The sequence below is a fragment of the Odontesthes bonariensis genome, chromosome 22 (genome assembly GCF_027942865.1).
Source record: "Odontesthes bonariensis isolate fOdoBon6 chromosome 22, fOdoBon6.hap1, whole genome shotgun sequence".
Lineage (NCBI taxonomy): Eukaryota > Metazoa > Chordata > Actinopteri > Atheriniformes > Atherinopsidae > Odontesthes > Odontesthes bonariensis.
The window spans coordinates 17,986,135-18,014,051 of NC_134527.1; the positions used below are offsets into that span (position 1 = coordinate 17,986,135).

Here is a 27,917-nt window from a genome sequence, read left to right on the forward strand (position 1 = left end):
GACTTGTTGTGGAGTCTGGCTGATCTGTTAAGTGTGTTAACATGACTTATTACTGCCACTCTGTGGCAGATCATGAACACGGCGCTTAGTCTTGTTGGGTCTTTACAGAGTAGCAGGAAATGTCAGCTGCATCTGAAAAATGAGCTTTCCAGGAACCACAGAACCCAAACCTTAAATAACGACATGTTATATGCACACACACGGTCATACACAAAATTTACTATCAAAAATTCTGGGACAGGAAGCAATTTTAGCAGATACACATTAGCTTCTTAGAGTGTTATTGAACAAATATAGCACCAAAATAACACCATTGAACTAAACAACATTTAACTCGAGATGCAAGCAACACAGACACATGGTCAACAGCACAATGGGTTTCTCTATTTACAAGGGACAACTCCAGTAAGGTTATAGTAGATTCACTTACAGAGCGATTAGGCTTATGCACTGAGAGTACCTGAAGGTGAAGGTTGTCCCTTCACAACGCCATTCTTCGTTCTCTCCTCAAAGTTCATCACCTCTTTGTAGATAAGTTCTGGCAAAAGTGCAAAGTTATAGAAAAAAGTCAGTAAAACAAACCAAAGTGACAAAAATATACTTTATATAATCTGTACCAGCTGCTGTACATATAGGACAAGTAGGAGAACACAGTACTTTATATATATATATCAAACATGTTTTCTTATAACACTGCCAACTCACACACTTGTGATGACTCCCTATTAACATACTGCATACTTTGTAAGGATAAGCAATTCCTACCTTTCCATTCATCAATGGAGTGTTCTCGTTCATCCAGCTGTTTATCGTAGATCTGAGGTGGAGGCTAAAGGGAAGCGAGAGCACAGGCCATTTTAGAAACAGTTTAGATAACAGCAAAGGCAAAACAGAGGTATGCACACCAAAAATGTTTTCAATACAAGACAAAATTAGATCACCATTAATCAGAATTCTCTATATTGATATTGTGGCGAATGCAATTATATCCACCAAACACAACACACACACAGGCGGATAATATCAAATCAATGAGATCGATAATTAATGAAAATGAGATTTTCAGCATAAACTGAAAATTCTCAAAAGGATCCACATAATTTCTCCAGAATAAAGGAAATTAAGCAATTTTTTTTTTGTGTGTGTGTGTGTAAGGACCTGCAGACACCAAATGTCCCTCCCAGTGTTCAAACCTACACCCATAACTGAGACAATGTGCTGGGTTTAAAGGCTAGTACGCTTGAATTAGGAGCAAAATAGAGAAGGTAAATGAATGGAAATAAACAGTAAACAGATTATTTACTCTAAAATGTGTAAAATAATTATTTAAATCTTTAAATTCAACTTGTTTTTTTTTTCATAATAAACAATCAGGATAAAAAAAAAATAAAAAAAACTGTCAGATACAATTATTTGGTGCGTTGTCTTTCTCTCATATGATTGCTATTTCATCAACTAGGACACAGGTATGCTGTCTGGCATCCAGTCAGTCCTTCTTATCGCTCATTCAAAGATGTCCTGACTCAGACTCTAACACATAATCATCCGCTCCCTCTCACTGCATCCATAAATCTCTGTGATATAACCTTGGGGGGACCGTTACAGGTCAGCTTTCAGCGGCCACAGCAGGACAGATCTTGTGGAAATGTGAAGCAGCTATCTTTGATTTATCAAAAATGTATCAAATGAACTCAGATAAGAGTAATCCCTTCTTTAAGAAGATTTACAGGCATAACTGCACAGACACAGTGACTGCACTTTCTTTTTCATCGTCTTCTGCAATCTCAACATTTATATGACATTTACACCTTCTCCTTCTTATATTTATCATCCCTTTTTATTTTGACATATCTTCAAACCTGGAGGGAGTCTTCAAGGACTGCTGAACCAAATGGGTCTAAATATCATTTACCCTCTTTCTTCAACAGTTTTCTTCAAAGGGGGGGGGGTGTTATTTACCATGGATATTTGGATGAGATCTCTGGCCTTCATCAGCATGAGGTGACATTAGAGAAGGGAAAAACAGCAAAGAAATTTGTTGAAATGCCATTCACAGCCATGTTATACATACCACATCATTAAAACCACGAAAAACCAGACAACTCGACAAGTGCAAAGTCATGAAATCTGCTCAAAATTACTGTAGTACGAATTACAAATGCTATCAAAAACCTGCTGGTTGCAGTGTTTCACACAGCAGAAGTTACACTGGAATCCATCAACTGGTCATGCACTCAATAGTGTGTGGCTGCAAGTGGTATCCGTACAACTACGTCAAGCTGCAGATGGCTTTTTCCCAATCTTGGTGTCACCTCATTCTAATGAGGCCTAGGTGAAGACATTAGACTTCACCAAACAAACCAGAAACAACCACCACTCTGACTCTACAAGACAGAACAATGCACTAATATACAAAAACGTTAGGTTACTTCACTAAATTCAAATATAGTTTAGCTTTGAACTAAAAAATAAAACTATAAGTGAAAGAAGAATGCAAATGAGATGGGAACAAAGATCTCAAACACCCTCATAAATGCAGCATTTTGTTATTCGAGTTTTTGTAATAAGAAAAATAAAATGATGTGGGAGTCATCATCTTTATATGCAGAGTGAGACTCAGTGCTAAACAGTCAAGCAGGAGGACAGGACTGAGCTTGGGCTAGTAGTTGATACACAGTGCCGCCTACTCACCGCCTCCACCTCAGCTGGATCGTACCACACGTTGATGTAGGGGTGCTGTAAGGCCTCGTCCACTGATATCCGCTTAGCAGGGTCGATGATCAGCATCTTAGACAGGAGGTCTCTGGCTTGGCTTGCTGCGGATTGAAAGACACCAAAACGATGACATCCAGTTGATTTCATATGAAAAGAATATATCATTTTATGTCACTGATATGCAAAAGGAAAAACTGAGGCACAACCATTAAGACGGAGGAGACAAGGAGAAATGGCAGGGATTAAAGGTGATAATTAAACCAAACATGGCTGAAAACTAAGAAACAGTATATCTCATATAAATACACAGGGGAGAAAACCTATGATATATATAGTCATGTAATAAGAAGTAAAAAGTTTTACATCTTATACTTCAAGTGTAATAAGTTAAAGTTCTGGTATAAGACTTTGTATTGTGAGTGAAAACACAGTACATAACAACTCATGTGTGCCCACATTTGATTAATTTTTCTCCGTAATATCCAGCTAAATGCTGTAAGCAGTGCCAGTTACAACTTTGTTCCCTAAACTTCAGATTTTGCTCCTAAATATCTCTATCACTATGCATTTCTCACTGCCTTAATACACTGTTAATATAAAACCTTGCAGGCTTTAAACCTTTTTCCCTTCAGATTTTTAACTGTTGATTGGACAAAACAAGATGTGGGACGAGATCATTTTAACTGAAAAGGGACATTTTTTCAGTAACAGACATGTAGATTAACTGATGCTGACAAATATTGATGAATACATCTGCAAAAACTTCATTAACCACCTTGATATCTACATTTTGATGTCCTCAATAAAAGATTTTTCAGGCAACTGTGTCAGCTTGGACTAAATTATCTGCTGCCACAGGCATATTTCTAACGGTAGTTTAATGAGTAAAAAGCACAGTATTATTTTAAACATTTGAAATCAGCAAATAAAAACGCAGTCACCAGACTTTCAGTTGGAATATCTCTCTTCAGGCCATCTTGGACTGATCTGAAATTGAGTTGAAACCACACACCACTCCTCTCCTACCCACGCTGACCTTCACTATAAATACTGTAGCTCCACAGCAACTAAAAACGTAAGAAACTCAACTGAGAAAGGTGGAATGCAAATGAGCTGAGTGCAGCCTGTCAGTGTGTTTTGTCAAATACAAAAAAAAATGGCAAATATATAACATTACTCCTCTATGTCTCTAAAATAATTGAAGTTTTTCTACCTATCCTGTACTCCCTACTCTCCTACAGCAGTTTCTGTCTTTTTCTCCTCCAACAGTTAAAAATAAAATATGTTTTCCTCTTGTCTGACTCAGTTCCTGCCTGAAACAGTAGAAAACAAAGAGGAGCACTTCAACTGGCTCTCACACCTTCCCACTCTGTCTCTGGGTGCATTTCCTTTAACATCCCCACTCCAGCAGTGCTCAGCTTGAACACAACAACGAATCACGAGGATTTTATCAGTTGAGAGCTTTGTTGTAGGAACACATTAACAGAAAAGATTTTTTTCATTTTTTTTCATTTCTTCACATCCAAACTGGGACAGTAGAAAAGGACGATGCGTTAGGCACATATTCAGGCAATATTCTGCAACAGCAGTGGAGTGAATTTAGCTTTCAGAGTGGGGTTCACATATTTCAGACTAATAAGGCAGATCAAAGATGTAGAATAAAATAAAAGAGAGATCATATCAGTGTTTCAGCATTCAGGTCTGACTATGCCTTCTTGTTGCTCAGTTGTGTAATATGAGTGACAAAACACTTAATTATATTTGAACTGTATTATGTCCCATTTTAGCAGTGAAGTGATTCTATAGTTTACTATAATGAGATACCCCACCACATAATCCCACACCATGTAGATGAGCCAAAAAAAGAAAAGAAAAGAAAAACAGCAAACAAAGGGATACAAAGACTGAGTACCACTAAAGGGAAAACAAAAAGGTTCTTATAAGTATTTCACTGCAGTTTGATAAAATACAGCACATGTATGACTTTGTTATGTAATACCACAGGTTTCTCACCTTTGAGTTTGTTGTGCTCAGAGTCAGCGGGGAAAAGGCAGTCAGGGAAGAGCTTGGGAAAGGTGAGGCCTGCGTATTTTGGCCGGTTCTCAACGTAGTTTCTCACTGTGGGCTGGAGCTTCTTCATGAACTCAGGTAAGGGTGTGCCCAGCTGCTCAATCACCTTGTTCCACTGGTCAATGTCTGATGTGGCAGGGCAAGGTTAAGAGAAACACACCTGGAATATGTGGCATCCTGTCAGCCTGTATGCCTCAGAGCCCACTACTACTGTACAATGTTACTCAATTCATTTTGTGTTTCATTTTTGACACCGCCTAATAAAACTTGGACTAATAGTCATGGTTTCCATACGAATAAAATAAAGCAAAATAATTCATTACAGGATGACATATAACATTTGAGAAATGTAAAAGGTTACATTTCCAAGATGAAAAAGAAACAAAACCACATGTTCCACACTCCATCGTAAAGTAAGCACCCGTTACAACTGGAAAACCCAATGATATCAGAAAGTCTCTGATGAAATTGTCTATAAAAACAAGTGTTTTTTTTTTTTTTTTGCAATTCACTCGTAAATATAACTTTTCCTTTGTATGAAGCCATTGTTGGACTTCTCTTAAAAGCAGCAAATGGGTTCATAGAAGGGCAGAGTTGATGATGACCCTGCTAATGAGAATATGAGTTTTGTTTGACTGAGACATCCAGTATACAGTGTGCACGGAGCTAACTATGTTTTGCAAAAATTGTGGGGTATGCCCAATTTTATTGCTGTTTTCTGTGGATAGCAAAATGACCCACCTTTCTGCTTAAGCACTGCAAATAACCCCGTTCCCCTACATGTTCTCGCACAGGGCGCCAGTTGAGGCAGTTCACTGCCAGGGCCACCAGAGACCCCTATATTCCTTCATTTTGTTGGAACACCTCTTGCTTCCACCTCTATTTAGTCTCCCCTGCAAATTGCCTATGATCAACTCAGTGCTCAGAGAGGCTCATTTTTCATCCACTTAGGCTCTTATCCAAGGCTCTTCAGCAAGAGGTTGGATTCAATCAGACAACTTGAGGTGTTTTTCCTCACCGCGTCAGTGCCAAGAAGCACAATGCTCCATTGTGTTTGGAGCTCTTCACATTTTGAAATGCCTTCTCGACATAATGCACCAGAGTTTAAATATGAAACAGAATGAGGAGGTGGCAGAGGGTTGGAAGGATACGGTCAGTCCCTGAGAACAGCACAGTTCCTCTTATCACCTCTCCAAAGATGCAGCCAACTGACCACATGTCCACTGGGATCACACACACAAACACATATAGGCACATGCACAAACACACATGTTGTCATGTTTCTGGCCACGATGAAAGAACATTATGTCCAAGAACTGCTAAATGTTGGCTAGTCTCTAGATGTATGTCTGCTGATCGGTGCTGTGCAAGCTGCTTAAAGTTAGTTGAGTCCACATTTCTGCTTAAAACAGCTTCCTGCTGCCACTGAAAACAACGTTATGAGGATCAGACAAGTAAGCAATGGAGTGAAACACTAATGAAGCTCTATGAAGTCAAAGACAGTTGATTGTAGCGATGACTCGCTGTCATTACATCAGGAGTCACCTCTTCCACATTGCATTCACATTGAAATTTAATACAATGTGTAAAAATGTAAGTCAAAGCAGTTTTAAAGTTCTACATTGAGAAGTTTCTAAGTTCTACTCTTATTTCCTCAGGTAGTGTTCATTTGTTTCTTATTCGTTGCTAAATTTTGTTTTAAGCTTGACTTCTGGAGTATCATAATGTAAGAACTGTCCTCCTTTTTCACTCCTCTAAAATGATTTATATGGTTTACCTTGAGATCCTCATTCCTTAGATAGCTTGTAATGGCATAGCATTGAACTTTAAGCAGCTTGCACAGGTTTGTGATTGGATTTCAAGCACATATCTTATGCTTATTTCATAATACATCATATCATATTATATGGAGTTTTCCCTCTTCACTTCTGTTTGCTGCATTGCTACGTTGCCCATGTCAAATATTCTCATTAAAGGGAGTTATGCTGTACCTCAGATGAAACTGCTCCTGAGCTTCCTGAAATGCCTTGTCAACATCTACAATAAATACTTTTACTTGATCCAATCAATATACACCACTGCTGGTAGTTATGTCAGAAATAGAATCCTACGTTAACACTAACTTAATGAACTAAAGACATTTCATTTAACAGGAGTGCTACTGTTGGTTTGCAGCAGGTTTTAATCTGATGTCGGCACCTTGGAATAGTGTGCATGTCTGAATAAGAGGTGTTTTGTAACATAAATCCATCATCAAACAAGCACTCGCCCTGTGGCCTACAGCACCGTGACCTGTCGGTGCGGAGACATTGCTATTCCAGATCATCATTTGTCAGAAATTCGGGAAGGTATAGATAACTTTAGCCAGGTCAATACATCAGGTCTATAATTCTATGAGGTAAATTACGATAACCAACAACAAGGCACCCAATCAGCACTGATATACGAGCAAAAGATTTACAAAAGTGAGAATGGCTACACTTAAGGGTAAGAAAGGATGGAGTATTAGATGATGGAAATTTCAGTGAGGGCAGAGAGAGAAGGAGAGAGATGTTGCTGAGCTCATTGCAGGGTTTTCTAGTTGTCCAGAGCATTAATCTTTCAGAGGCTGCATGTTCAGGGCTGCAGTGAGCATTCCCCCAAAGACACCTGCACACACACTGGTGTTTCTCTCTGCCAATGCCAATGCTCTAAACTACTTACAAATTGGCACTTTAAAGGATCAGGCTGGTCATTTTTCTTACTGACAACAAATACTATATAAAGACCAAAAAAAAAAAAAACACCTATAACTTAGGGGTCTTCCATGCTCCATGCATCCACCCACATGTGAAGTCCCCTGCTGTGCATGCATCGATTGTCATTAATCTCTGTTTGCTGTCAAATACTGTGGTGGGCACAGAGGAAGGCTGCAGTAAAGCAACACATGTAATGGTTCTTAGTTATTGTGTCTATAGTCACTGTATGCTGCTGCTGTGTGGAGCATGGTTTCCTTTCTGCTTGCTTTTTTTTTCTTCCAGCAACTATAAATACATTAGTTTTCTGAATGTTAGTTACGCTATGGAGCGAGGCAAAAATGGAAATGATTTGTGTGGGGTTCCAACAGAGAAATGAGCCATTCATGAATTAGCAGTGCACATTTTACACTGACAGATTTTGGTGTTGTAAATTTGAAAGGTTTCGCACTGGCTCTGCACACAGAAACTTTTGGGTATACACGCTTTTTTGCAGCCTAAGCTGGCTTTATACCCTGTCTGTGGCGCTGAACTTTAAGCCTATTTGTTATGACGGAAAAAACAAATCTAGAAGAAGCCATGAAAATACATTCACATAAGGTTTTTAGCAATACACATTGCATCTGTTGGGATATACTGGATACACTCAAACACTCAAACTACAATTCCCATATTCATCACTGAAGTAACAGTGTGACTTTTTCACGTGTTTTTAATTAGCTTTGGACAAGAATTCAAATCTAGGGCAGCATACTATCAGTCTGCATACACAATAAGGGCATGTTGACAGTAAGTTGACATTTAGTTGAATATAGACTATACCCTTATTCATACCCCTCTTCAGTATATTAAGTATGCAACAGAAGTGAGAAAACCTTTGTGGTATAACATTTAAATGTCAAAATTTGACACCTTAGAGCAACTATTATTTCTAAGCTGAAAAATAGGTTATTTGTATGTAAAGTCTTACCTCAGCAACACTTTTTGCAGGACTACACTTCACTTTACTCTAATATTTTACACACAGGTCCACAGCAAACATTGAGAACAAAAGAAAAAGAAAAGAAAAGAACATTCTAGAGTAGAACCTGACTGAGCTTATTGCAGGGTTTGTCATTGTTGAAATTATGCGGGTAGAGTCCAATACCCTTCACATACTCTGTACAATGAGAGACAGCATCTACAGATAGATGCGCGAGACAGCATCTACAGGTAGGTATGCCAACACTAACAAACATTTGGCTTGCACTGCTTCATTGTGGCACCTGAAGCTGTAGCCTCACTCTGTCATTAGATGCTACATTGAGTTTCTGCATGTCGCTCTTTCTGTTGCACCGCCACAAATGGCCAGTATACATGGGGGTACTATATGGTCTAAAAAATATAGTCCTCACTGGTACAGAGCACATACTAAACTTACATGTCAGTATATTAGCTTGTGCATACAATAGACGACGCTGTCTTTAAACGTGTTATTAGCTGGCCAGGTCATCAGTTATATAATGTTATATTACCTCCTAGGTATTTAATCTCGGAAAGGATGATTATTCTTCTTTGCATTATGATAGATGTCAAAGTCTGAGCCCTATTGAGAAATATTCAATAACCGTTGACAGGCACCACTATATAGACAATAAAATCACTACATCGTCTGCGTACATCAGTTGGTTGACGATGGTATCACCAACCAAAACAAAAATACTGACTAAAGCTACAGGCTGAGAATTATCTCTGCTATTTATTTTTCCAGCTTTAACTTCACAGATAAACAGATAAAATAGTCGGGCAAGAACCATGAACTAAAAACCTATCCGTGGCTTATTATCTTTTAGCATCATCATTGGCTCATAAACATTATGTGGGGAAACTATCAAATCAATGTTGCCCCCTTCAAAGGAGGTACTTGTAACACAGTTCAATAGCTCACATGCATTCACTGCTCTGGTCATGTCCAGGTTCATGCCAACCACCCCATTTGAGTTGGAAAAAACTGACCTTGCACTCAGCTAAACAAAATGAATTACCATAATTTATCTTGTCATGTTTTTTTTAATCATGGAATTATATGCTGAGGAAGATGCAAAGCTTTTTTTTTTTTTTTTGGAAGGCATCCATCGAGGTTGTTTTCATGCAGCATCCTTCATGCTGTCACAAATTCATATATTCCCCAATGTGCCTAGTGTGGAGAAACAGACACTTTTCCTCCGATTAGTGGTACTATGGTTTGTTCAATGCCTCCTGATTTCATGTGATTTCTAGTAGGTCACCATTTTTCCCGTATCCGTTTCCATCTTTTTAAAAACCTACAATGACTGCTTGTTTTCCATGTGGTGACTTGATGCTGACATGCAGTTAGGCCCATTGAAAATCACAGGTGTATTCAGTGTCTCATTGATCACAGGTTTTCTAGCTTGTGTGCCAGTGGTCACAGGTGTTTTTACTTTTGTTGCTCTGTGTTGTGGGCTAAATTTTCTATATAGTCTCTCATATGTTTTTGTTTTTGATTGCTCATAAGAGGGCACACTCTTCTTGTCAACTTAGAAATGCGCCAATTGTTTAAAGGAGTGCACTTCGATGTATGTGACTGAACCTTTTCGTATATTTCTACATTTCTCTATCATAGATTTGTTTCCTTTTCTTTTTTTTTCTAATGCTAGCATGCTTATAGGCCAACCGTTTAATCATACTTATACTAACTAATAGCGTTGACTAAACCGTCATTACTGTAAAGATGCTCAAGAGTAATAACTGAATGCTATGAATCACAGGTTTAGAAGCTCTCAGGTAGCGAGCTGCACTTCATATGTTAACACTTTTGGGAAAATAATAGCACAATGGGCAGTTTATCCAAACTACTGATAGTAATTTACTACAATTACACATCATGACTGCAAGAGAACACACATGATAGAAGCACCCCCCCCCTTAGAAATCCCTCATCCCAGAATACATAAGACTGAAAAGAAATCTGGGCGTAACTAAGGTCATATGAAAAGTGTTAAGAGAAGATATGTTGGCATTGAGTTATAAAGTCAGCCAGATGTGGGAGTTGTTTAGTTCACCTCTGTAACATACAGCAAACATCAGGCCTGCCTGCCAAACAAAGTGTGACTGTAAGAAAATTTAAAATGACAAAACTTAACCAGAAATTTGTCAAAATACCATCTAATATGTACATATATATATATATATATATGTATATATATATACATATATATATATATATATTTTACCTCTTCATTTATCTCTTTATTTATCTATTTAAACTTGTCATCAAGCTCAACATTTATGGTTATAATTTAAAGCAAAGAATGTTTTCACTGATAATTTTGAGCAGAGATTAAACAAGCTAATAAGGTTACCATCAGTAATGTTTCTGTGTGTTAACAAGGATACAGTCCCGACCAGGGAAAAGGATTTTGTGGCGCACCATTTCTCCCATAATGCACCCCACCGACCAAATATCCACTGCACGCATAGAGGTGAGGGTGAGACGGGGAGGGAGCAAAAGAAAAGAGGGGAAAGCAAAGGTTAGTGTAATCCACAGTGAGCATCAGAGATTAGCTGTTATTCAGTAACAGAGAAATAGCTATTAAAAAGGCAGGTTACATATGAAATGCATATATAGACCGAGAGCTTCAGAAAAAACAGAGATAGATAAAAGCAGAGCCTTCAGAAGAACTACTGTAAGAAGCTGCAGGAAATTCAAAGCCTTTAGGCCCACAGGCTGCCATTCATGAGAGGACTCTGGCTAATGAGTCTTAGCAAAGCTGGCATTCAGTCACCTGTCTTGATGCTCTGGGGGCTTTTTATCAGTGACTCAACCCTTCAACACTTAATTTCTTGCTAGCCCAAGTGCACTTCAACAAGAGCTGCTGATGAGGTTGTTAATTACGTCCTCTTTTTTTTTCTTTTTTTTTTTTCCTGATCGTAAACAGTAAACAAGATTGAGAGTCAGAGGCTGATGCTGTCTCTCCCACTGCAAATTCTAGTACAGGGAAGAGTTTGGACCCTAAAAATACACACAGCTTTCAGAGACAAACAGTTTAGAGGTATGTGAATGTGATTTTGCAAACAGTTAGGAGTCATTCTCACCATTCTCTTTGTATCCCATTCCCAGGATGACCTCCGGGGCTCTGTAGTATCGCGTCACCACATACGGGGTCATCATGAAACTGGTGCCTGCAGTCCTGGCCAGACCAAAGTCCAGGATCTTCAGGGTGCAATCTGATTTCACCACTATATTGCTTGGTTTGAGATCCTGGAAAGGGGGAAGAAAATATGCAATTTAGACATTTTTTTATATATATATAGATTTTCAGTGGTTGCCATTTAGTTCAGTTAAAAATAATGAACAGTGATGAATGGATGCAGGTCAGTAAATTATAAGGCAGCCCAATATTCAAACTTTCCAATTAGAGGAACAGTTAATCATCTTTGGGGTCTTTGCTTATTTTCTTTCTGGCAGAAAGTTAGACCGGAAGATCAATATTACTTTTTGCCTCTCTACATGATGTACAATACATCTACAGCCAGTACACAAAGGGAGCACAAAGAGTGGAAACAAGAGGAAACCAACTGGGAAAAAAAACAAAAACTCAAATTAGATGTTAGAACTTGTTTGTTTAACACAGGTAAAAACTGCAATAATGTCTCTGCCATAGACAGATGTGACCTCCGGGTCTGAAAAGTGAAACCAGTGTGGATTTGCGCAGGACAATATAGACAAAAACTGTGTTTTCATGCACTACATTTTGAGATTTTAAGCTTTTGCCTTTTGCCTTTTTTGATGTATTGTAATACATCCTATTGCAGACTGGTGAAAACAAAGTATTCAAAGTATACGCTAAAGTACTTATTTTACCAAATGTTGTTTATTAAGACTTTCATACAAATTGATGTATAATTAATATTAATCTAATATTTAATCAGATAATGCCTCACTTGAATATCTAAACATACAATTTTATTTAAAAAAAACTAGAACACCAAAGGTTATTGTTGAATGTAAGTATCTAAATGGGGATATTTCATTGTGATGTGTAATAGTTCAAAGTTTCACCTGTACTTTGTTATACATTGTACATGTATGGCATTTCTAAAGGCTCTTCTAGTCATTTTTATACTGACCTGGAAATCTCTACTCATTTACATAGATCAGACTATTTTCTTTTTTTTCTTTGTTTGTTCATTTTCTATTTAGCTTGTTCTGGGTTTGTCTTGTTTTTTAAAGTGGAGATTGTTCATGTTTTTTTTTTTAACCTGATTTCAATTACATTCCCTATTCTCAAAATATGGCAAAAATGGTATCTGCCTGTTTACCTTTTTTGTTGTGCTGTTAACAGAATTTTCTGACTTCAAACTTCAAACTCTAATACGTCAACAGATGCATAAAGACTTTTGAATGATTTCATCTAATGCTAAAATTTCTGTTCTGAAATGTTTGCAATTTGAGCAAGATGCTGACTTATTTCGATATTTACAGATTACATTTTTGAAAAACTTAGTAATTAATGAAGGATGATGAATGAATCATCAGAAATCATTAAATGATCATCTCAATGTAATTAATCAACTGGGGAAGTTTCATGGCGATGTTACAAATGTCTACCCTTTTTATCTGGGACATTTTCCTGCATTGGTTTGTTAATCAAGGCTGGGTGTTCTTCAGTTGATTGCAGTAACGCATACTGTGTACCAAACATCCCCCTTCCTGTTGTACGTGTCCTGCTCTACCAGTATGTGCATTAAAAAGGACACGATCTCTCAGATCACTGTCTCACTAGTGACCAAATTCAGTCATACCCTGTGGATTATGCCAGCCGAGTGCAGATGTTTGATACCACACAGCATCTGGTAGAGCAGATAGGACATTCTCTCATGGTCCAGCTCCATCTGAATCACCTGACACAAGTTGGCATCCATAAGCTCCATCACTAGGTACCTGAGAAAAGAACATTTATTCATGCATTAGTGGTAGGCAGAAGTGTCGGATGACTAAAGGGTGAGTTGTTTGACATTTGATGACTTAGCTGTTTACTACCAGCAGCGTTTCTAACATTTCTGAACAAATGGACGCATGAATTCCTCAGCAGAGAGGTATCCTTAAAGTGAGCCACCTCATTTATCATTCAGTATGACAACATGATACTCCAGGCAGCTTCAGATAACACCTAGAGTACTTTCACCGACTACACTTCAGTGGCTGTGTTCGCACAAATGAAGGTGCACAATGAATGATAAAATAAGTTCCCTTCTTTTCTCTGGAATCTATTGTACAGCTGAAACAAAAACAAGTACATTTCTTGCCTGTTACAAGAGATATGTGAACATTTTTTATTTAATTTAAATAGTGCAAAGGTTTTACTTTACTTACACATCTTGGAATTCCTCTAATGATTTCTGTGGTGTGAAGACATTTAATAAACTGATTATCTGAAAGAGAAAAGAGCACGTAGAGGATCAACATACTGTGATTAAAAAAAAACACAAACGCAGTGAAAGCAAGGGAATACAGGGGCATTTAGATGTAACCTGGCAATGACACTGATAAAGGACGTTGCTGAGTGAGAGAAAGAGTGATCCAAAGAAGTGAAGTGGAACAAAAGAGAGGAGGAAAAATGTGGACGAGAGGATAAAGAAAGACAGAAGAGCACAAACTGCGGCAGTGGTGATTACACCCATGCCTCGAAGAGCTTTCTGTTTCCCTCTCCTGCCAGTTTGGTACAACTCTGACGGCTTTGAATTTAGCACGGTCACACCATTGCTGGGGCTTGTCTGCATTTTGTTGTGGAGGGACATAATGAGTGCCAGATATAGACACAGATTGGGGGTGAGTTCATTTTTACATCAGACAGATTTTCCTTTCCTTCCTTTGCTGCCCCTCAGACAAACAATAATAATATTTTTAACAATAAAACACTTACATTTTTGTGATTGACGCATTTCATGAGGACCAATTCCCGGTATGCCCTCTTGGCATGGGTCTGGTTCTGGAAGGGTCTGCTCAGTTTCTTAATGGCTACGTTTCTGTCGAGGACAGCATCATAGCCCGCACTGCAGAGAAAAATACACAATCATCAGTATTCTTTTAGCATTCATCGCAGGATGGTTGTCTGTGACTGAGAGTGTGTGTGTGTGTGTGATTTCATGACACCGTGACAATCCATTGTAAATGTCACTGCTCACAAAAGCAAAATAAAAGTAAAGATTTTCCACATCACCAACTAATCAAAGAAAAGATAACAGATGCAGATTACTGTCTAAAACATTTCATTTTATCTGTGAAAGTAATACAAGCTATCGTGGATGAGATGTGTTCATTTGCAAGCTGCAGAAATGCTGGTAAGAAGATGTATTTATCTTTAGACAGAATCGAGCTGCCAGTTTTCCACATTTCAAGTTCTAATGAAAACTTTCACTTTTCAGTGACTTCACATTTACAGTGACCATGGCAACAGATTTTTAAACATAATTAAAATGAATCGAATGCTGCCCACTTAAAAACAGTTGTCAAAAAAAATCTGAATGTAATTCTCTGTAAATCATCTAAAAGGGACACAGAATATCATGCAAAAAACACATCTTTTTCTGTGCTTGAAAGCATTTATTTGGTTGTATGAAGTCACTACCAACTCAAAGTTTCTGACAAAACACAACCCTGTAAGTTTGCTTGGGGCCTTGCAGATTTGAAAATATGTTCCATGAGCCGTTTAGATTTGTAGGGGATTGACATCCACAACTTCAAATCATGCTGCATTCGCTGTACAGGTACAGTGGATAGTTGGAAGTCTTTTACTCTTGCTTTTTGCCAGGAGTAAGCCTGCCAGCTGGCCGTGAGATTCTGTGGTGCAGAATCTGGGCCAGTTCAATTCTCAACTCACCTGTATCTAAAAGAGGGATCATTTTAAACTGTTTGTGGTCTAACTACAGACAAGGGAAATGTAGGTATTGAAGAATAAAACTGCAATTTATGTAGTTTTATATCAGTTTGGTGTTTGGTAGTCCGAGCTTAGTTTGCTGTGTGTGCTAATGTAATCTCTCAGGGTCAGTACTGTTTGCTCAATTATACTTTAATAATGTGCTTCAAGGGTTACTGTGTGTAATTTCCGTTTGTATGGTACGTTAAATTGTAGGACGGGTCTTAAAAGAGGCAGACCCTGCAGAAGAGAGGAGCGGGATCTAATGGCCCACTCGACTCCCTAAAACCAGTTGCCATCAAAAGAGCTGTAAATTCATTGTTGAAAAGGGAGCTGTAGTACTGTCTCCCTGTGTTATTTTGGCCAAGCAAATCACAACATTTCAGAAAAACCTCAGGAAATTGCAACAAATTGTAATAAAAGGGCAATGTGTCTCCTTTAAAACCTACATTCAGTTGAGAAAAAAAACTAAAGTCAAAACTGCTTCTTTCGAATATATACTCCTTTTGAATCTGATGCCAGCAACACTTTTAAGGAAAGCTGTGACAGTGACATGTTTACAATTGTGTTGCTTCACCACTTTCTCTTAAAAAAAGAAGACAAATAGTTCAGCAAAAAGAACAAAACATATTCTACTCAAATGTTTTCCCCAAACTTTTCCCCACAAATTTGCGATGTCACATATTTTGTAAAATTACCTGGCTCCAAAAAATAAATAAAGACATTGCCGTTTTATTAAAAAAAAACAAATGGCCCAACCTAATAAATTCCAGGTAATGTGAGTCATATCTCTTTCCATAAAGTTGCTCAAACCATTTTGTTGGCTAGTAGAGCCGACTGATTGCTTTGCTGGCTCAACACAATTCCAACCACAGAGAACCTCTAGGATATAAGCCCTGTGCACTGCTTTATGTGAGCTTTCAAAGAACAGCAACACAGAAAAAGCAGCCATAAAAATGCCATATCATACTGTGTGGCTTTTCTGATAAACTCTCCTCCCAAGATGGTATACACTGAGTTCCATCTGTATGTAGACCTACTGCGGATGGCAGGATGAATGTGCTGTGGTCCATCATGTCTCTGCGGAGACTGCAGGCCAGGGATGATATGTGGCCATGGAAACAGCGGAGGCTTGATAAAAGCATTTATCCAATGGGGAGTTGAGCCAGTCATCATTTTTCTAGCTGAGTGAAAGATGATGTCATGACCAGCAAAACTACTTAAAGCTTTCATCCCTCCTAAGATGCTTGTGAGAGCTCATCCTGACCAAGCACAGGAGTCAGAGATGCACACAGATTGGGATGCTCGTGAGCCACAACATTGGCAGAATAAGTCTTAACTGAAACAAGCAAAATGTGTTTACCCTCATTAGCACATAGCTACTGGGACAAGTCTACTGATTGCATAAGAAGGGCAGGTGGGTTTTCTGACTCAAGCTCTGATAAGCTTTTGGATCTCTTTGCTTTTCTTTTTCTGAATTGCCTTTTTGTTGTTAGCTGTTGTGGTGTCATTTAAAACTGAGTCAGAAAGATGTTTATGTGAGTGTGATTATGTGGGGGTGATGCTGAAGATGACAAACAGTGCTTTTCGAGATGCCATGTCATACTCTGACAGAAACCATTCTCCGAGCTTACATAAATGCACTTATCACAGTCTTGTTGGATTCTGTTGCATTTAGTGGCATCTCAGTGAAACTACTTCCGTGCTTAATCTCAAAGATGAGTAGGATTTTATATCAGTCGCTGGGATTTTATGTGACTTTGCTTTGGTAATTCCACCACCATATGAAACCAGATGACAGCTGTGGGCACAGTCAAGCAGCACGCAGCCGAGCAAGGTTCAATTAGATTTGCTTTCCCTGCCATCCATCTAAACAATATCCCTCAAATGGGCACAATCCCAGCATTAGCAGCCACAGCTTGCTCAAGCTCCTTTTTTACTGCAATAAATCGCTTTGAAACAGAAAGATAGAGGAACTGAAGGCATGGGAAGCACAGGAAGGACAATGAAGGAGGGCAAGTAGAGGGCAGGGGTGTTGAGAGCCAGTGGGTTTTCATACAATATAGACAACACGCTGGAATGAAACGTGTCAAGTTGGATCATCCGAGTGAGGCTTTCTGAGAGATATATCTACCGCAGTGACACAACATTAACATGTATATGACTTATAGGTCTGTTTGCTCGCTTGACAGAGACTGTAAGATGCATTCCTTTAAGTGGAGCCTTGGCAGTCGTTCCACTGCATTTTGACAAGGCAGACGTGAGGTGAATTACAATGAATACAATATCTCTGCAATCTGGATTAAGAATTAATTCAAGGGCCCATCCAGTGAGACCCTTATATCCTATTCATCCACATTTGAAATGCGAGATGCACCATCAGTTGACCGGAGAGCAATCTCCACACCTGTGACAAAATCATGACATCTTGATCCTTCTAATAAATGTTCCTAAATTGTTAGCTTCTAATGCAAAACACCAGAGAAGACTTGGCTACAATCTGATATAAAATAGGAGCATCACTCATTTTTTAATTTTCATTTTAACTATTGTTTATAATCGAAGGCTTAAAATATCTACTTCATCAGTTGAGAGAACAAATATTTCAGTGTTTTTCATATTCCTATGATAATGTCATAGTCATAGTAAAAATTTCCTTTTTTATTTTGAGGATTTTGTTTAGTTTTGCTTCCTGTTCTTGTTTCAACCCAGGTTTTAGTTGCCAACTGCCACTTGTTCCATTAGCCATAACCATCTTTGGTACATATACTACCAGGTTTCCTATCTGTGTGTTACCACTCTACTTTCTAACTTGCTTAAATGTGCCATTTTTGATTAATCTGTTTTTCCCACTGATCTGATATTCTGCCCTGCAGCGGATTATGTCAAGTGTATTTAATCTCAGCAATCACGTGTGTGCACTTGGATGATCTGACATCACTGACAGATAAGATTTATTTGACCTTGTAAATTGATCATACTATAAAACATGGGCCTTTTAATTTGTTGTTTATATACATTATTTAATAAAAATCAAAATGTATCAGAAAACATTAATATTATGCTGTTCCTAATTACATCAAAGTTTGTCCAAATTATTCATAAATGCTTTAAGGACAAGACCGTTTTTTTGACATTGGGCCCTTGATTTCACATTATAATATGATGTTCTACTCACCCCTGCTTGTATTTGGTAATTTGGAGCTGTTCCGAAGATATTCGAGAGGCGTCTGAATTTTAGCCGAATGAATAAATAGGCAGCAGGTCTGTGGGCTGTCTGTGGTAGTAGCACGACGATGACGGCAGTAACACCCACTTTACGACAAAAATTCAAAATTACAGTAACCCGGATTTTTTTAAGTAAGCGACGCACCTCCACGTTATCAGTGCTAGTGTACAGTAATTAATAAATTATAAACAGCATAGTTTGTGCCTGTATAACGTTGCCCATAGGAAACCGTTTCATGGCCGAATATCTCAAGAGAGCAGCCAGACGCCTCTCGAATATCTTCAGAACAGCTCCAAATTACCAACAACAAGCAGGGGTGAGTAGAACATCATGTTATAATGTGAAATCAAGGGCCCAATGTCAAAAAAACGGTCTTGTCCTTTAAAGAAGCTTTTTCTTCTTGAGCTCATAAAGTGCGTTTGATTTTTCTTTTATTTCTCCTTTGTGACGTGGCTATGAGTTATCCTTTTAAATGCTCTGATTGGTCTGGCCTCGATTAAATCACGGCAGGGTTTTCAGAAGAACTGACAAAAGGCTTTCTTATTGCCAAATGACAAGGATTAATGATGGAAACTTAATACGCTCTTCCACTCTGTCCACTCCCCTATCTCCTATAATATCCTGTGGCAATAAACAACAGAACAATTAGACATGCAGCTAACAGTTAAATTAAACAATCATATACTAAATGCTACTGAGTGGCTCGTCAAACAGCATGATACGATGTAAAATAGCTCGTAAAGAGATGCACTGTTGAGAACTTACCAGACAATTCCCTGAGCTCCAGAGCCAATGGGCTTTAAATTCTGGTAACGCTTTAAAACTGTGAAGGTAGAGTCGCCCACTTCCACACTGTAGAACTGGTTGTCCACTTTGCTTTTGCTCATGTTGTAATGTTTTGGAATATATGACACATCCACTTGTTTTCCAAAACCCTGCGTGAGGCAAGCATAACAGAGAAGTCTTGTCAGCGATGCTCAGGATGATTTGTGAGTATTCTTACCTGACAAAGGAACAAAACATCTTAAAAAGAATGATCAGATCTACACTGAGAGTAAACAATCAGTATACAATCCTGTGAAAAAGTAAGCATACTCCATGGAAACTGTTAACACTTTCAACATGTCTGAAGAAGAAACATGTCATCTTCTTTGAACTAGTGCCTACAGATAAAGGTGGTATAAGAAACACCTACGGCAACACTGTTTGTTTCAAGCATCTATTCAACAAAGACACCAACAGCTTTTATATTCTGACTCCACCTGTGAAGCCCTTTTGACCATTCTTCTATGCACAAATCCTTCAGCTGCAAGATGCTTGAGGGTTTTCTATGCTTCACATGGAAATCTTTGCATCTTCCAGAGGACATTATTCCCAAAAGCTGGAGGCTGTATTACACAAACTCGCTATCTTAAATTAAGTTAAGATAGGAAGAGTCTAAGGTGGAATTTTCCAAGTTACAGAAGCAAATCTCTGTTACCAAGCAACAGGTCCCACTTTTATCATCTCGCTGATCTTTACAAGTTTGAGAGCATTAGGCTTCTATATCAAAGCATAACTGAAACTAAAAGTAGGTTGCTTAAAAAAAAAAACTTCATGTCCTGTGATGAAATGTTGGGGTAATAAAACAATCAACTGTATTCCTGGATTAATTAGATCAATTGGAATTCCATTTGACTAAGCATATCAGACTGGTTAGCACCCACTGATAATTATTGGAAGAGCCAACCATTTCCATGGGATGTGCATACTTTCTACATGAGTGTATGCTGGTACTTAAAACAATTCATCTGCTGAAGGGCAGAGTCACAGGAAAAAGTAAGTACAGACTTTTTCAGTGCAGATCTTAAGATCAGGTAAATACAAACTCAGATTAACAACCAACATTACTCTATGTAATTATTCATGCAGCAAAAACTAAGCCAAACTGTAGAGGCAGTGAGTGGAAAACTAAGCACACCTTTACTATATACTATATACTGCTTCCATAGGAATAAGCAGCAGGCAGGTGATGCTAATCAAATTCACTTAATTAACTGATCTTCAGCAAGTATAATCACCTCTTTAAAAAGAGAAGTTTAGCCAGTTTGCTGGTCTTGAGCATTCAAGTGTATGTTAACACAATGCTAAAGAGGAAATATATAAGCAATGATCTGAGAGTAGCAAATTTCATTGGCAATAAATTTGGGACGGGCTATAAAGACAATGTCAAGCAATTTGGAGTCAGCCATGAACTGCTGTGTGTACTTATGTATTCTAGATTCAAATGTGAGGCCATCTGTCCGACAGCTAAAGCTTGGCTGAATTTGGGTCATGTATTTAACTAATTTCAAAACCTGGTAAGGACCAGGTGGCTTCTTATTATATCCAGATATCCAAAACCTTGGAATTGAACGAAGGTGTACTTACTTTTTATCATGACTATAATTAGCAAAAAAAGTGGAAAGCAGCATAACAACATAGCACGTAACAGGGCACACAATATTGCAAAGTTTACACCCACACAGTTTCCATGCAAAAATATGGCTTGTGTAATAGACATGTAATGACATTAGTGCAACTAATGTCTTCACATGGCTAAAGACATTATTCTTTTACAATTTTGCACACCATTATTAGTCTGTAATTACTTGGGCAAAGCAGACATGCAAATAGTGGCACACAAAATATTCATTACGTTAATTACAGACTCGGTAATTACACTGCAGCTCATGAAACAAACTAAGCTATACCACGGAGTACTTCTATGTAATAGCACGTTTCAAACACTTCCCTGGATCGCCATAAAAATATGATGAAAGGCATATACAATTGATAGGGCTGACAGGTCATCCAAACTTAGGATCTAATTGTTTCAATATTTTAGACTGTTTTTTTGGTAGGTACAGCCTGTACTATCTATAGTGGCTACTATCCAGCCACACATATAGGTATAATGCCAACATTTCCATGCAAAGCGCCTGAGTAATTGGAGCTACAGTGGAGTAGCTAGCCGAAGTCCTCACACACTTACTGGAAATATTGATTTTCTAGGTTCCAAATTAGTTTGGCATTTACACTGCCAAAGGTCAATTGGAGGAAAGCAATTAAGCTTGAGTTTAGCAAATATCTCAGCTAAAGATAAACACTTGAGGTATTGAACTTGAGAAGAAAATTGGATCTGAATGATTTCTACTTTGCATAATTAATTATCAACCCAAAAAAAAGCTCTTCATCCTCTGAAAAAAATATTCCCCAAGGATATTTACACCAAATCAAACACATTTTGTGGATGCCTTTATAATGTTTGTGAGAACAAACCACTGCAGATTTAGCTCATTTTATATGCACAAAAACAAGAGCAAAACATGCAGATCGAAGAGAGGGAAATGGAAGTGAATTAATACTGTACCTTTTTTACCTGTAAGGAACACACACCTGACAAAAGGCTATCTTTACATCCAGGACTGGTTGGCTGCAGTTATATAAGAAATGTCTGCTCATAAATACCTGAAAGACACAAATGGAGGAGAAGCAGAGTCAGAGAGGAAGCAGGTGTGGAGAGGACATGAGTGGCAGGAATTTTCAATATCTGAGCTGCAAATTTTTCATATATGTGATGGCAACAGAGCTGACTCGAGACGCGAACTGTCTCTAGATTAAATATGAAAAAATAGAAATACATGCTGCATGGGTTCATCTTCATCTCGATTGGTATTTGTAATTTAATGCAAAAAAGGGTTTATTTCGTTACAGCCTGTCTCATAAAATACTTCTTGAAAGTTTGTCTATAAAGTAATTTAAACTTCTCCTGCAGGGGGATTGAATCCTCCCAGTAATGCACAACTTTTGTCTCTCTTTCTGATCCCATTATTCCCCATAAAAAGGAGAAAATCTGAAAGTCACCCCTACCCACTCCTCAGTAAAAAATAAACTGACCAATACAGCAATTCTTCATCAGAGAACAACACAGCAAGATTAGAATGATCAGTGTCTTTGTTTTCTAAGAGACTGAGTTGACAAGAAAACCTGGCACTAGAGAGGAGTTATGATAATCTTTGTTGATGACTTCCTCTCAAGTACATCAAGACAGATTCCATCCAGATTGAAGAACTTTTTCTAATTGTATGAGTTATATTGTTTTGTATTGTATTGTATTGCTTGACTTTTTTCTTTAAAGCTAGATGTGGGCAACATTATCTCCCAATTTTCTCGCAGTTAGCTATGCTTAACATCAAGTCTGTGGATAGGTGAGAAGCCAGCCTCTGTCCATTTTGCATACATCCATCCATCCATTTTCTATACCTGAACTGGAGCCTATCCCAGCTGTCATTGGGTGAAAGGCAGGGTACACCATGGACAGATCGCCAGTCCATCATAGGGCCTGACTCCAGTTAACCTAACATGCATGTTTTTAGGTGATGGGAAGAAGCCAGAGTTTTTGGAGAGAGTATAAATGAGAACATGCAAACTCCACAAAGAAAGGCCCCTGTCTGGATTTGTAACAGGAACCCTCTTGCCCTGAGGCAACAGTGCTAACCATCACACCACCGTGCAGCCACATTTTGCATACATCCATCCATCCAATTTCTGTACCCGCTTAATCCAATTTAGCGTAGCGGCGGGGCTGGAGCCTATCCCTGCTGTCATTGGGCGAGAGGCAGGGTACACCTTGGACAGGTTGCCAGTCCATCACAGGGCAACAGAGAAACAAACAAGACAACCAATGCTTGCTCACACTCACAGGGACAATTTAGAGTTGTATCTTCGTGGAACTATTCATTTAAATAGAAAAATATTTTTATCATTTAAAGATTGTTCTCCCATGTCTTGGCAATACGGTAAAAAAGAAATACGTATTCTCACCCACACAAATCAACATCTATTTGTATGATTCTCCAGAAAATCTCTTTCTAAATCAAATTTTACCCAAAACACAAGTCCCGTGCCTCGAAGCAATTTTTCAAGATTTCTATTGCATTCTTTTATTCTAGATTTATGGATCCTATAAAAATCTAAATATTCATGAGACAATACTACAATGGAAATATTCTGATAGCCCAAGTTGTGCTAAAGAAAAGCATGTACATTACTGGACTGGTCAGTAGTTAGATGATTGCTACCAACCAGGCTAACAAACAACAGCAGCTGTTGAAAAATGTTTCAATTTGATAAATACTGCTGAATACCCTTAACACAGGATTTCTAATTCATTTCTTATTTTTCTAGTTTAAAGGTGGATTTCAAAGCTTTTGAAATGGTTACAATCCCAATAGAGGACTTATGGCAACAGGGTACACCCTCCCTTTTCAAATTTAAAAAAGTTAGGGTATGGCTTAGGACAACCTCCAGTCCAAAAGGTTGTAAAATCAACAATAACAGAGTAATCATCTAATGAATGATGATCTAAACTGAACTGTGTGGCGTACAGGTCAACATGACATCATCAGAAAACTGTAATTTCTTTCATTTCCAGCTATAAATCATACTCATTCAGCTAAATTCCACTTAATGTTTTTCCTTTTATCATTCATAAAACGCATCTTTATAGATTAAGACACATAGTAGCTCATTTTAGCTTTATATTTAGCCTATAAACATCATAGCGATCCTCTATAAAGCAGTGCACAAAGCCACCCATCTATCCATTTTCCATACACGCTTAATGTGTATTGAGCCTAGTTACCATCAGACGAGATTACCATCAGGCGTCTAGTCGGCAGTCTCTCACAGGGCCAACACTGAGACATACAACCATGAATGCTCACACTTACTCCTGAGGTCAATTTAGAATCTAAAATGAACCTAACATGCATGTTTTTTGGACTGTAGGGAGAAGCCGGAGTACCCGAAGAGAACTTGCATGCACAGGGAGAACATGCAAACTCCCCACAGAATGGCCCAACCCGGGATTCAAACTAGCAACCATCTCGCTGTGAGGCAGTCTAGGTTTTGTTGAATTTGCTTCATAGCACACACCTCCAAAGCAGGGAAGTTTCCAGCATAAGTTGCCATGGTGATACGCCACGGTGAGAAGTGCACCAACTTTGTGATACTGAAAATCCAGAGTTGAACCTGAAGTTACCTCGCAAAGCCCATAAATCCTGCTACGTAGTAGCGCCACCCCAGTGCTGCACAAAAACATGTGTATTACCAGCTAAAGTCTGAATACCAGTTTCAAAAGCATTCATTTGATCTTTCACCTTCTGAAACTGTTGTGATGTTGTGTTTATAAGTGTTCTTCTTCAGACATTTATACTTGTAATATACACATGCAGTTGTTCTCATTACATATTGATTGCTCATATTCTATTACATATGAGCTGTGCAACAACATGCATTTGTGATTACATAGCACCACAAATATATGAAAAATTGGCATCAATTATCCAATTTGACATTGTATGCACAAATCCAAAGTCACACTTTGACTAAGCCACTGACCACATTAACCTTCTCAACCTATGAGTTTAGACACTGAAAAGATAACACAGTTTCACGGGGATGTATTTTAATTCTCTTATCACAGAGGAAATCAGCTTTGGAAGAGCCAGTGTTGGAGATTGCATTTGCATAAGACCTGGGACAGGATTTTCAGCAAGCTTGGAGGCTTTTGCTGGGAAAGAGGAGCTAATGGGTCAATTTGGTTTAAATGTAGCTGTCCCAATTTTCTGTAGCTTTTTGTCAGCAGATATAAGAAGTAGAATAACAGAAAGACGAAACAAAGCTCTGAATGGCTGCAGCTCCTACATGAAGCAGGAGCCAGAGAAACTGCAGCTTTCGCCCACAATGACTTCAAAGGTTTTCCAGGTAATGAAGCTCCCAGTGTGCTAATGACCATGTTCTCTGCATGGTACGTGGTGTTAATGATGGCATTAGAATATTATATGTAATGTCTTTTTTCCGAGTCCATTAAGAGGGCGTATTGTCATAAAACCAGCAAGAGTTTGGAGGATGTCCTGATCTATCACAAATTGAGAGGATGTAGCTTTGCAATTTTCTCTGAGGAGGAATATCTAGAACTTTCTGGACATAAATGGATAATTGACAGTTGCTCAGCCAGTCCTGTAATACTATCACTAGTTAAGCTTTGATGTCTATGCTAACTCCAAAGGGAGAAGAGTAGCTTTGAGAAAGTAGAAGTGGGACACAGAACGTGGATATTTCTGGCTTGGCTTTTCTTCTCCTGACTTTTTACTCAGCAGGCCAGTCCTACAGTCCACATTTCAACACTGGGTGTGGGGCTTATGTACAAACCATTACACTGTGTGCTATTAAAAAGGTGATTTGAATTAGCAGTCATTCACAAATTGAATTGTCATCAGATATGGGGAGAAAAGATGAGAAAACATACATAAAGAGAAAGTAATTACTCAGTCACAGGTAAGGGTGAGGTTATGAGGACACCCGATCAATACATCATTCACGGTCCCTCAAGCCACGATAGTGAAGTCACAGCACATCTGAGTGTTTGACATGATGTCAGAGTGTCCGCAATGGCCGCTACGATATTTGCTATTAATCTGACCGGTCAACACTGAATCAGTCCTGGCACTAAGGTAGCGCTATAATCTACAAAATAATATACCAACTGTTGGCCCGAATGTTTTCCAGGTATATACACTACAATAATACAAACATTGGCTAGATCCTCCTCTCTGAATGTGATTATAAGCTATGAGGGGGGTATACAAACCGTCCTATCTAAACCTGGACACTGATATGTACTTTGGATTCTGTTTCTTTTCTTTATCAATCTAATCTCATCAATTTCGGCGAATGTTAAACAATAAACTTAATGTGAGAATAGGCCAAAAATAACCTTAATTTGTTTAAGGAAGTATTTTGATCATTTTACACAACCAAAAAGACTATATGATGAAGGTAAGCTTTAATCAACATTAATCGAATACCATATAGATGACTTCTATTAGAAATAACTGAATAAAGGCCGACAAAAATTAGCCTTACTGCTCTGGAAATTGTTATGCAGCTCATATATTGAATGAAAAGTAGCTGACTGCCAAATCATTATAAATAAGTCAAATCGATCTGTGTGGATCTGTGTAATTATCAATTGAAGTTATTCACGGCGAAGCGATCAAAATGACAAGCCAAATCAAATCTTTCGACTGCAATATCTTCCCTTCCTGCAGCCCACAGCAAGTGAAACACAGCAGATTCTGAGCTTGTTTGTTCAACCCTCTGATTCTGCTGATCGTGGCCAGGGTTGAAATGCTGCTCTGGTTGTCACTAAGACTACACTCAGCAGCTTCCCTTAAAATACTCGTATATCATTCTGACTACAATATGTCTTATCAGTACGGGCTGATTGAAAGGGTGAATAAGCAAAAAATTTGATGATTGCTTTTGAACCCTAGCTCATTCCAAGACTGTGTTATTAGAAAGTGGTGAGTTATGGCCCCAACATTATTTATAAGTTAACCATGCAAGCTTTGTGTTACACTGTCAGAGACGTTGATGATAAATTTAGTTTTTCTATGTTGTGTTCCACACATTTCTATGAAAAATGCCATGTCGAAATAATTGATCACAGTTCTTATAGTTGCTTACAAGATTTCTGCATGTCTCCACCTGGGCGATATCCCAATTTTCAGGCTGGAGGGTTTTCTTGCCATCAATCTGATATTTAGTTACAAATTCTCCAAGACATTAAATATCTGGAGATTGTCCCAAAGGAGGAGAGTTTCAAAATCTCAGGGGACTCAGGCAACAAAGCTTTTTAGAAAATGACCAGCCCTTGTTGACTGCAGTGGTGACAAATAAAGGCTGTGCCACTGATTAATAAGAAATGGTATGAATCATTTTCACAATGGTATTTTATCAAAAATGTAAAAAAGAAAGTTAAAGATTCCCTTCAACCTTACAAACACATTGTTTCTCACCTGTTTGGTTCTTTTTACGAATGAGATATGTAACATTTCTATTAATTTGTCAAAATGATAGCCTTATTCACCCACTGACCACTTTTCCATCAATCTTTCTCACAATTCATTCAGACTTGCATGTAAAATTTATAGAAAGGGCCAAAGGGTGCCGTCGATGCTTGTGATTCGACGGGACAGTGCAGGAAGTGCACTAGGCTACGATATTATACGATATATAGAGACACGGTTTATTCACAACAACATGTCAAATAGCCACAACAATGGATGCCAACGTGCCAAGTATGAAGTGGTTGTAAGAAAAATAACAGAGATGGATATAAGTGGTTTAAAATATCACGGTATTTTTACACGGTATTTCTTG

At 38.3% G+C, this 27,917-nt stretch overlaps 1 protein-coding gene across 8 annotated transcripts in view; it reads right to left on the reverse strand.

The window, feature by feature from the left end:
• Positions 1-27,917, reverse strand: part of mapk10 (mitogen-activated protein kinase 10) — a 43,429-nt gene that overhangs the window by 6,475 nt on the left and 9,037 nt on the right. For 3 of the 8 annotated variants that reach the window (XM_075456353.1, XM_075456354.1, XM_075456360.1), the window contains exons 2-13: positions 22,086-22,157; positions 19,434-19,603; positions 14,447-14,576; positions 13,897-13,955; positions 13,326-13,464; positions 11,616-11,781; positions 10,917-10,988; positions 4,729-4,911; positions 2,692-2,816; positions 1,960-1,986; positions 766-829; positions 461-538 (exon numbers count right to left, since the gene is read on the reverse strand). In XM_075456353.1, coding sequence (XP_075312468.1) covers positions 461-538; positions 766-829; positions 1,960-1,986; positions 2,692-2,816; positions 4,729-4,911; positions 10,917-10,988; positions 11,616-11,781; positions 13,326-13,464; positions 13,897-13,955; positions 14,447-14,576; positions 19,434-19,603; positions 22,086-22,157 — 1,285 coding nt within the window. Of the gene's footprint in view, positions 1-430; positions 539-765; positions 830-1,959; positions 1,987-2,691; positions 2,817-4,728; positions 4,912-10,916; positions 10,989-11,615; positions 11,782-13,325; positions 13,465-13,896; positions 13,956-14,446; positions 14,577-19,433; positions 19,604-22,059; positions 22,158-27,917 lie in introns of all 8 variants that reach the window. The other 5 variants (XM_075456358.1, XM_075456359.1, XM_075456357.1 and 2 more) reach the window with 4 other exon arrangements.